The sequence below is a fragment of the Haemaphysalis longicornis genome, unplaced genomic scaffold (genome assembly GCF_048455015.1).
Source record: "Haemaphysalis longicornis isolate Haplotype H1 unplaced genomic scaffold, Haemaphysalis longicornis Haplotype H1 scaffold_4, whole genome shotgun sequence".
Lineage (NCBI taxonomy): Eukaryota > Metazoa > Arthropoda > Arachnida > Ixodida > Ixodidae > Haemaphysalis > Haemaphysalis longicornis.
The window spans coordinates 123,290,686-123,302,317 of record NW_027526361.1 but is presented as its reverse complement, the minus strand read 5'-3'; the positions used below and the strand labels follow the sequence as shown (position 1 = coordinate 123,302,317).

The following is an 11,632-nucleotide window of genomic DNA, read 5'->3' as shown; positions in this document are numbered from 1 at the left end:
ACTCTAGTACAATTTAAGATCCGAACCAGCGTATTGAAATATTCCTTCATTCCTCGGACCGTATTAGACTGGAATCACCTAAACGCACACGTGGTTGCAGAAGACGAAACGAGGAAATTCTAGATTCATCTTAAAATTTAAAATTGCTCGTTTTTTTTTCAAATTACATTATTGCTTTCATTTTGTTCTATGGGTTTGTACATGAATGTGCGTACGTACATTCCTAAAAAAATCAGAAATCTTGGTTTCAATCCATGTTCCTCGCGTTGTGTGAAAAGTGAACTTTTGTTAAATCTCGAGACAACAGTCGAGAGATTGCCGTATTGTTCGCAGTGAAGTACTCTGATCTTGTTGTGATGTTCCCTAATCCGAACTTGTACACATGCATTCTATGTACCCACTCTGCTAAAACCCCTTTCATTTGGGTGATTACGTTAATAAATAAACAAATAAAGAAATAACTAAATAAATAAAGAAATGAATAATTAAATCAGTATGTAAATAGGTAGTATAATAAATAAATTATTAAACAAATAAATAAAGAAATAAACCATACTACATCCCGCGCTACCATGCCCCTGTCTCTTCGCCCATCGCTCGGTTGCCGTTTCGCTCAAACAAGATTCTATGACGTCATAAAATATCACAGAAAAGTGGCTAGACGTGCTCACTGCTTCATCTTTAAAATATACGCTATATATTTGAAGTTGGCCTCAAAATTGGCGTCATTGTTACTGGGACAACGAAGCGCTTAATCAAACATGTATTTTGTCTCCATGGGCCCGCTAGTAGGACCCATGGTTGGCTGAATCTGTTGTACTGGCCACATTCATGGGTCAGTTGAGTAGAATGTAGCAGAGCACCAGCTAAGGGGAAGGAGGCTGCAAAAAAGCATATGAAGCAACTCTTACGGAATCCTTCACACCACTTTGTTTTCGCCCGTCTGAAATTTGCAGACGAGGAGGTGACGCTGTAAAGCTAGCGTTCGCTCCTGCCCACTATGCACATATCCGCTCGTTAACCTGATGACCGGTGATTGACTTACGGGTGCAATTTGATCACTCGGCTTATTTTTTAACGCAGCGGGTTGCTTATCCGAAGCTATTCGAATAGGTATATAACGGGTGCAAAGTTTAGCGGCTTCCTACACTGCCTTCGACACTGTTAGTTCCAGGTCTTTCTCGCTTAACCGTTGCTGCTCAAGATGATGAAAGCCGTGAGTATAAAATTTTTTTGTTCATAGAGTAAGTTTAGGAAGTTTTAATATTTCGACACCGTCGTCATAATTATCAGACAAAACTTTTAGCCAAACTCTCTGAGCGACAAAAGATCGTAGACGTTCATATTTTATGACAACGTATTTGCAGCTGTGTGCTCAATTTGTATTAACCACTCTTGTTCTTAGGTTTTGCATTATACGGGCTGGCTAGTGATTAAAGTTTTAAAATAACTTTTACTACACAAAAGTGCCCGCGATATGCCTTTAAGTAACTGCCCGTGTTTCCTCGAACGTGAGGTAGAACAGGCATGCACTTTAACATTAGGGTTTGCGGCCACACTCAGAGGTCAATCCCCAATGAAAACGACAAAAAATGAAACATGTTTGCATGAAAGCGCCCGGCGATATTGCGACATAGTCAGTTTAAAAAAAATGAAAGAATCCAGAATTCCCAAAACGCTTCCCTAAATGCACGCTGCTCTGCAGTTAAAATGCCTGCTTCACTTAATGCCTCCATAAGCATAAAAAATAAATGTTTATTTCGGGGAGATTGGGATATAGTTGTCAGTCATCCCGGATTGTGGACGCCAGGACCAGCTGCCGCTCGAATGCTACAGGTGACCGGGCCGTGATCGTTTTTCCGGAACTCGCTAGTCAAGAGGACCTCCTGACTGCTCCACTGTCGGTGCTAGGACCTTTGGTAGGGGTGAAACACGTTAAGCTCACATACCATGTGGTACAGCGTGTTGCGCGTCCCGCAACAGGAGCTGCAATGGTTGTCGATTAGCGTGTAGGGTATCAGGTTCAGCTATGTGGCGTGTGGGAATAAGTTCGTCAGTAGCCTTCTGAGTCGTCTCGCTAGTTTTGATAGCTTAATTTGGCACAGGGTGGTGAGTTTTCCGGGATATTTCGTAACGCTCTCTTATGTCTCTGCTGTGAGAGGGAATCATCGAGAAAGGGGGTAGGTACTTTAGTGTATTGAGTACACATTAGTGTAAGTGGCCTTGGGCAGCGTATTCGGTCTCCCCATCACCGCCAGGGAACTCATGCTCCGCTGTCTACAGGGTGTAAATATTTGATGACATTGGTCGCAGTTAAGACGTCCACAGAAGTAGTGCACGCGCTATCATTAAAGCATGACGATTTGGTAGTTCCATCCGGCTACTAGCTTGTCGGTGATTGCCGGGACACTTTGCCTCCGGTGTCCTGGAAGTGGCAAGCCCGCCTGGCGCCCCCCATGCAGAGTCAGTGCCATCTGTCCTGACCATTGGCGAGCATACATCCTGCCTTTCATTGTTTGTGGCGCTTTCCGCGGGTGCTATTTGCATGTTATAAGGTATTCAGCAGCATCCGCATATCTTTTTCCGCCTTCATTGTAGGCTTTTCTGAGTGCATGGACCCCGGCTTCCTTTTGGCTCGTCTGGTAATATAGACACAAGTTTGGAGGAATATCTGCGGCCTCTATGTGTTGCATCGAGGCATGGAGGATGCGGCCGTTTTGGTTTTCGGCTTCCAAGCTATACTCGTAACTGAGGCAGTGAAATGAAACTCGGCAGGCGTCAGTAAGCTTGATTCGCTCAATTTTCTTGTGCGCCTCGCCGAATTCTATCAGCGTGTTGTGCTTCCACATCTGAGTAAGCTGTTCGGTCGAGGTACTGGATGGGAGTTGGGGTCCAAATTTATAGAATCTAATTCATTTTTTCCTTATGTCTATGCACAATCTTGATAAACACGCCTTCCCCGGGTCTCCCCTGAATTTAAAACCTCTATCGCATCCGTTCGAGAAAGGTAAAATTATTTATCACCCCTACCAAAACAAAATTGAGAGAAGCGCGAAAGCTAAAAGTGCCTCCAGCCTTCGCTGAAAGATTTTCCAAGCGATCGTCAAAAGTTCACACACCGAAATACAAAAGAAAATAGACCCCAATCAACGATTTTTTACACACAAAGTTAACGCATCTATCGACGGTCTAACTGTACACCGGTACGTGCTTTATTAGGCAAACGTATACTAGTTCTTTTTCTTTAACATCAATGCGCATATTGTTTGGTCTACAACCTACGAAATCCCTGTGGCACGCTCCCGCTATTTGCCCATGTATTTTATCAGAGATTTTTGGTCGACCAACCGGTCTATGAGGAAACGCATTAGTTTTTAGGCAGGACGCAATGGGTCCCCACTGAGAAAGTTTCGCTTTAAAAAAATTCACACAGAAACCATTTCTGATAATGTCTTTTGAACATGACTACAATTTCACCAGGTGCAAGGCCGCTAGTCGCTGACAACCTTTTCTCTTCCTGTCTATTTCTGCTCGACCCTTTCCTCTACAGTGCGCAAGCCTTATTAGTTTCGTAGGTCAAATAGCCCTTTGGCCGTCCTCCACTTGTCAGTGCACCTCTCTTTCACTCCCTCTATGGCCGTTGTTGAACCTCTGGGTCCCCGAAGTGCGGTGCGATGATCAGAGAGCGTAGAGACACGTTGTCATACGATGAGGTTTGAATAAAACGCGCAAGAAACGAGGCGAGCCAGCGCAGCCACCCCAGCATGCGACAGCTGGTGAGGAGCACGATTGAATTGATGAGGATTGGAGCAGTCCCTTTAAGGGATGAGACAAATGAAGTCCCAAAACTCCTTGTTTGAGTGTCAACATGACGCCCTAAAGCGCTAGTGTGGTCAGGCAGATAACGATAGGCGCCAAGAACGGCTAATATTGGGTTCTTACCACACACTGAACAGTGAACCTGTGTAACAAAAATAAAATGCAAGCAGCAAATGGTTGAAAAATGCTCTTTGAATTGTAAATGACAGTATTTATTTAAAAGCGCACTGACCGGGACGCAGTAGCTCTCAGTGCAGAAGTCAGAACACGATAGTTTCTAATTTTTTATTGGGGCTTTGCCAAAATTACTCAGCTTAATGGCAGCATATAAACAACAGGGGATCCGTTTCACGGCTTCTTTGTTACGGAACTACAGTTGTTAAGGCGTAGCTCATTGAATTATTTATACAAAACTGTGACTAAAGGTAATACGCAAGGCTCGTTTAAATAAAACACGGGATGGTTATGCATTAGATAAGGCAGTCCAACGCCATATCATTTGTTTCGGTAGTTTCATAAAAGCGAACTAAAGCATTTTCTTTAAGCGTTTCCATTAAAAATTTCCCGAGGAAAATAACGGTCTGTTCATTACTCAGCGGGGAATCAACTGGGGCGGCATAACGATACATTCGGTTAGGGGTCAATGTGCATATGATTTTTTCAACAATAACAGGGCCGAAGTAAACCCTTCAAAGCATTCGCGATAACGTTGGCCGCTCCACAAAGTACATTTCTGAAGCAAATGCTTGAGAGAGAACTTATCTGCGTTGGTTGAAGTGCAGGGAGCAAAATACCCCGTTCCTTGCAGCTGCAAAGCGTTGAACACGTGAACAAAATTAGAGAACTTTACGACAAAGCCAGCTGACTACGGTGCTTCTGGCACATTGCATCTTTGATCGGTAGTTATTGTTTAATTGCTTTGGTGGCATTCTAAGACGTTTAACCTGCAAATATTGTTTGTTGCGTTATGTTACGTATAAGAAATAGGTAATAAAAACAAAAGAAACAGGGGTGCGAAACGATGATGACGATACAGGGAGAGGGTACAATCGCAGCGCTGCACTCGTTCGGTTTCCGTCTTGTCTTCGCAATCGCTTGGAGCACAGTATTTATTTATTGGCAGTCATGAACCAACACGGCAAAAATTAAGTCCAATTAGGTCGAACTCTGGAAAAGAACACGAATACATTACGAGGTGTGTGCCTTATGCAGCTTCGCCTAAAGCTCTAATACATAAAACGCAAGAGGAAACTTTGTGACGCACGAATACGTTAATGAAACCACGTTTGTTTCACATTATATGTGCCGAAGGCACTGCTATAGAAGAGGATATGGTGGTATAGATGAGAAAAAGGGTTGGACTGTCTCCGTTTTATTAACGGACGTTTCAGAGGCAGCTAAGTGGGGCAGTTTGAATCTTCTGGCTGTTGCTGAGCCGATCACCAACCGGTGGCGCCGCCAGGTGTTGAAGGAACAAAAGAAGTGCTCGCTAGAGTTCCGTTGGCCGACCTGGATGCTTTGCATGCGGACAGGGCCATGTTCACAGAGAAGGAGGCCAGGGTCCCCGTTTTATGCTGGCCTGGGCACGAAGCCTAGGGGGTATGTAAAGGGAGCACTCCCAACACAAGTGGTCGAGATAAACACGGCAGTGGCACGTGAAGAAGATGCCAATTGAGGGTGCTACTCTGTCACCCTTGTAAAAACGATGAAAAGCTACCCAGATTACTGTTTACTCTATCGAACCGGGTGCTTATTAGGTACCGACACTTTTCCCGTATGCTCGTTTCCTTTTCTTCGTGTCTCTTTGTTTATTTCCTGCAATCGGGAGTCGTGGGGTTTCCCGATGAACTTCTTACAACGCGCCATGTGACCTTTACTGAAGCAGGGGTAGAATGAACGTCACGGCACTCTTCGTTTGTTACTTCATTCTCTTGTGTTCAAGCACCTACGCCGTGTAGTCAATGTACTCCCCAAATTTCGGTTCTCAAAGACCAGCTCGTGTGGCTGGCATTGTTGTGCCAGTGAAGGAGTCAATAGGAAACTGCTGTGTTGCCTAAACGCGAAAACTTTGATGTTTCCGTGTGTCCGTCCCTCAATTCAACCTTAAGGTAAAAAGTTTTAAGAATACTTCAACGAGACATTGGTATGGGCAAAACATTTGCAAACTACTACATCTGGTGGTGCTGTTCATACTTCTCAACACTCTTGAGCCACACTAAAAGGTGAGGTATATTTGAGGGAAGACATGAATACATCATCGATATTTGTATTGTTCTTTTAATCGTGTATACACGGTTGCTTGATGTGTGCAATAGCAAATGCAAAAAATAAGCACATAATAAAATGTTTTTCTTAAGAAAAAAATACGAGTATTTCACTACGTTTAGCTACGCTTCCAAGATAAATAGCATGGTTCAACGTTATGAGTAAGTATCAATAAAAAACAAGTCTTGATGCATCCTTTCTGAAGAAACCCAAGTCAGTAGTTGTGCTCTTCTGGTAACATTGTCCATAGACGCGTGGCACCTGCGTCCAAGAGGGTTACATAAGAAGATAGCTGATGCCGGGGTGCAATGCGCCTCCTCAAAAAGGGATTGAAATTTCAGTATTTGGAAATTTGTTCTTAGGGTTTTGTAAGTGAATTGTTTTTTTAAAAAAATACGATTATTCGGAAAACATTTGCGGCAAAACGGGAAGCCAAATCACCATAATATAATCTCTGCAACTCCTTCTTTTTTACAGGCTCTTGTGGTTCTCTTGGCGTTCGCCCTGACAAACGTAGTGACAAGTGCCCCATCTGGCGGACAGTATGGAGGAGGCAGCTACGGTAGCGGGCACGACGGTGGATACGGAGGAAGCTACGGAGGTGGCCATGGAGGAGGTTACGGCGGAGGTTACGGTGGAGGCTACGGAGGGGGACATGGTGGCCACTATGGCGGCGGCTCCGGAGGTGGCTACGGTGGTGGCTACGGCGGCGCATACGGAAAGCCGTGTCATCACAACTCCTACACGTCAAGCCATGGCAGCTACGGCGGGCACGACTACGGAAGCTACTGAGGTGGTCATCAAAGCAGCTACTGATGGCAGCGCCTACGGTAAAGCGAGACGGGGTGGTGCACCAGGAAGACATCACCGCCTTAGTTTCTCTTTAGGCAAATAAAATTCTTTGTTACGCTTCGTTGCATCGCGTAGTGGTTTATTTTGAAGGTATTGAAATCTCTTAGAAGCTCTCAACTTCCGTGGGCTAGGCTATGATGGGCGGCCAAGTTTTATTACCAATGCCGCCGTACAAACAAACAATGAAATTCGAAAATGATAATGATAAACACTTCGCGTCATGGCGCTTACTCGGTGTATGTTGACAGAAGCGACAGCGCTGAGGAGTGGTGGAATTGACTAGACAGTGACTTGCATCGGTATGGCTTGTTTTCTGCTGTGTCGTATGAAAATGAAAAAGGTGTGCCAATTACTGCTTAAAAAATTAGTTTCCTCTCTTGGCAAATAGGAGCATAAACTGCCGATTTTTGGGGTGGAGAAAATATCAAATTTAAGTAATAAAAAAAGATGCGTGGCCAGTCTTTAATATTTTCTTCAAAGAAGCATACGAAAATGGTTGAGAACACCATGGCAGTTGCACGTTGAGCAGGTGCCAGTTACGGGTGGTACTCTGTCACCCTTGTAAAAACGGTTCAGAACTATCGAAATTACTTTTTACGCTACAGAACCGAGTACTCATGAAGTATGGAAACACTTGGGGTACGCTCGTTTCTCGTTCATCGTGTCTCCTTGTTTCATTTCCTCCTCTCGGAAGTCGTGCGGTTTCCCGCTCGACTACTTACAACGTGCCATGTGATCTTTACAGAAGCAGGGGTACAATGAACGTCACGGCACTCTTCGTTTGTTACTGCATTCCGTTACCTTCCAGTACCTACGCCGTGTAGTAAATGTACTCCCGAAATTTCAATTCTCAACGACCAGCTCGCGTGGCTGGACATTGTTGTGCCCGCGAAAGAGTCAATAGGAAACTCCAGTCTTGCTTAAACGCGAAAACTTTGTTCTTTCCGTATGTCCGTCCCTCAATTCAACCTCCCGGTAAAAAAGTTCTAAGAATTCCGGAACGAGACATTGATATGGGAAAAACATTTGCAAACTACTACATATGGTGGCGCTGTTCATACTTCTCAACACTCTTGACCCAAATGGAACGGTGAGGTATATTTGAGGCAAGACATGAATACATCATTGATATTATTATTGTTCTTTTAATCGTCTATACATGGTTCCTTGATGTGTGCAATAGCAAATGCAAAATATACGCACATATTAAAATGTTTTTCTTATGCAACAAATACGAGTATTTCACTACGTTTACATCTGCTTCCAAGACGAATACCATGGTTCAACGTGATGAGTAAGTGGCCAGGAATAACAAGTTTTTAAGCATCCTTTCTGGAGAAACACAAGCCAGTAATAGTGCTATTATGGTAACATTACCCAAGGACGCGTGGCACCTGCGTCCAGGAGGGTTACATAAGAAGATACCTTGTGCCGTGGTGAAATGAGCCTCCTCGAGAAGGGATTTAGATTTCAGTATTTAGAAATTTGTCCTTAAGGCGTCCAGTATTTGTAACAAAATTGTTTTTAAAACGAGTACCCGAAAAACATTCGTGGCAACCCCGGGAAGTTAAATTACCCTAATATCCTCTCTGCGACTTCTCCTTTTCCAGGGTCTTCCAGTTCTCTTGGCTTTCGCCCTGACAAAAGCAGCAACAATTTCCCCATCTGGGGACAGTATGGAGGCGGCAGCTACGGTAGCGGGCACGAGAGTGGATACGGAGGAAACTACGGAGGTGGCCACGGAGGAGGTTACGGCGGAAGTTACGTTGGAAGCTACGGAGGGGGACACGGTGGCCACTATGGCAGCGGCTCCGGAGGTGGCTACGGTGGCTGCTACGGCGGCGGATGCGGAAAGCCGTGTCATCACAACTCCTACACGCAAGCCATGGCAGCTACGGCGGGCACGACTAGGGAAGCTACGGAGGTGGTCATCAAAGCACCTACTAATGGTGCGGCTGCGACAAAGCGAGACGTTGTGGTGCCCGAGGGAAAAATAACCGCCTCCAGTTTCTTGTTAGGCAAATAAAATTCTTTGCTATGCTTTGTTGCACCGCATGGTGGTTTATTTTGAAGGTATTGAATTCTTTTAGAAGCTCTCAACTTGCGTGGGCTAGGCTTTGACGGGCGGCCAAGATTTGTTACCAATGCCGCCGTACAAACAAAGAATGAAATTCAAAAACGTTAGTGATAAACCGTTGGCGTCATGACGCTTACTCGGAATCAGTTGACGGAAACGACAGCGCTGAGCCGCGGTGAAATTGACGCAACAGTGACTTGCACCGGTATCGCTTCTTTTCTGCTTTAGTGTAAGAAAAAAAAGGTGTGCCAATTACTGTTTCAGAAATTAGTTTTCTCTCCTTATAAATAGGAGCAAAAATGGCGTAATTTGCGAGTGAAAAAAATAATAATATAAAGTTCACATAAAAAAAACACGCGTGGCCTGTTTGTTATGGTTTCCTTCTCAGCAGCATATAATAATGGGTTTTTCGGTCACCACCACATGCAAAGAAGCCTCGTTGCTTTTAAATTTCGAGATCGACTCATGTGTTGGTACAGATGACGTTATAAAATCGATCAAGCTCGGGAAAATGATGTCAGATAAGAAGCTTGTCCTCTCTGCAATAAAGTGGAATTCCTAAACCAAGAAGTTGCACTAAGTGGGGGTGCAATTACTCGATGTACTCGCTTGAAGCAATTGATATTGTAACAATTTTACAACAGCCGCTCCGCTAGCAAAATGCTTGTTTTAGCGCACATTTTGGACACGTAATATTATGTGGCAGTCATTGTCTGTGGATCATTGCGTGTCCATCGCAACATCAGCGCAGTCATGTGTACATCAGTGCGTGAAAGTCACCGCGTGGTCATTACCGCGTATCCGTCACCTGGTTCTCTCCCCCCAAAAATGCTTTTCCTAGAGTGAAATGCCTTGAGATCAAGTCCAAGATACCCGGCTACTGAAGCGGAATTAATGACTCTAACGCTTGCAACTAAAAACAAGAGCGCTACACTCACAGTGTAGTTTTAAGGGTAGCGCTGCAGCTATGCATTGCCGTTCTCCTACTGCTTGTCGAGAACTCTACGTTTTGTGGCTGGTTACTATAAATGTAACACTGAGCTGACGCTCCAAACTTCTCCTTTAGTACGTGTTTTAGTACTAGGCCAAACCAAAAGGTTAGGGCTAGTTGGTATTGGTCATGCCTGACTTCGTGTAACGCAAAAAACGGAGGAGTACAGAAAGATGTGACGGACACCAGCGCTTCTACCTGCCACGTTTTTCTGTGTTTGTCCGTGCTTCGCGCTGCACAAAATCTTGAATTAGCACATGTAGTTTCTCTCACCTTTGGGGGATCATCAGGTCATTACTACTGGGAAAAAATTATATGTGTTACTATGTAAAAATTACCATCCTTCCTTTAAAAAGGTTGAGAGAAGTGCAAAGCTTTTCCATATAAAAACTGCATCAAAAGTAGGTCAAACCTTTTCTGGACATAGAGATCGTCAACTATTCAACGACCCTAATCGCAAACAAAGCAACAAAACCATGAGACGATTTTTTCCGCCCCAAGCAAACCCATTTGTGAACGCTCTAAATGTTAGAAATACGTGGTTTGTGAGACCAAAGCATACTATTGCGCTCATTCGTTATGATCGATAAGTGTGTTGGCTTATCTAGAACTAGTCTTTTTCGCGATTTTTAAGTAACCGTTTAATGCAATGGAAACCTGGTATCGTGCACGCGCCGTGAGTCCAGACATTTTATGAGGTGTTTTCGGTCGACCAACTGCTCCATAGAAAAAAAATGCATTGACGCTATCGGTACGAGTAAGAAAGCTTCGTTCCGAAAACGCGACGTGGTGAGCATCTGATGGGTAGAAAAATCATCATGCTGAACCCCGCATGACAAATAAGAAACCACGGGGAAAACTGCGAACGAACCCCGGGATGTGTCGTGACCTGAAAGCGACCCAACTCCAGCTGTACACCGATGGCAGATGAAACTTAGATTTCAGAATGTGTGATTATGAGCATAAGGGAGCCAACATTACGACTACAACACAAAGGGAGTGCACGCCCCTCGTTGCTCCAAAGCGCGTGGTGCAACAAGGGCCAAGGGGAACAAAAAACACAAAACTAGCGTGCTCCATTTGTCGCTCTATGCAGCACCGCGACATTTCGTTTCTGAGACGCTGTAGTCCGGGCAGTTAAAGTGAAATGCTGAACTCCATTTACGCACTGTTGTATGCTCATCATCACTCTTCAGCTTACCCTAAAAGTAATGTAAACCATACGTATTTAGAGAACCAGTGTGCCGAACTGATAAAAAGAAGAGTTTTGTCAATCAAAAATCCTCAAAATAACATAAAAGGTGGAACTGCTGGAGTTCGGGCTGAGAACTCTGGTGTTAGGAGCCGCTTCTCTACTTTCTGGGCTACAAAGGATAAACAGCCAGTTCATGTAAGCAATCGGTGAATAAGATTGCGCCGCGTTAAACCAGTAGACGGCTCTAGGTGCAGCGAGAAGTGCACAGCCTCCGTTTACTTGGAACGTCGCTGCGGCACCACGGAACGCCTTAATGGTTTCGCATTCAGCGCACGTTAGCAGAATAGAGCATACCGGCCTTCCTTGCTCGTGCCTCGTGCACAGTGCCAAACCTGCTTACCGCTCTAACCACCTCAGTTGCCACATGGCTCAA

General features: G+C 44.6%; 1 protein-coding gene across 1 annotated transcript; it reads left to right on the top strand.

Moving 5' to 3' along the window:
• Window positions 1-1,084: 1,084 nt before the first annotated feature.
• LOC144179364 (uncharacterized) lies at window positions 1,085-6,996 on the top strand. Its single transcript, XM_077707692.1, has 2 exons — window positions 1,085-1,216; window positions 6,562-6,996. Exons 1-2 carry the CDS (start codon window positions 1,205-1,207, stop codon window positions 6,874-6,876), a joined length of 327 nt encoding a protein of 108 aa, XP_077563818.1. The 5' UTR covers window positions 1,085-1,204; the 3' UTR covers window positions 6,877-6,996.
• The last annotated feature ends 4,636 nt before the right edge of the window (window positions 6,997-11,632 follow it).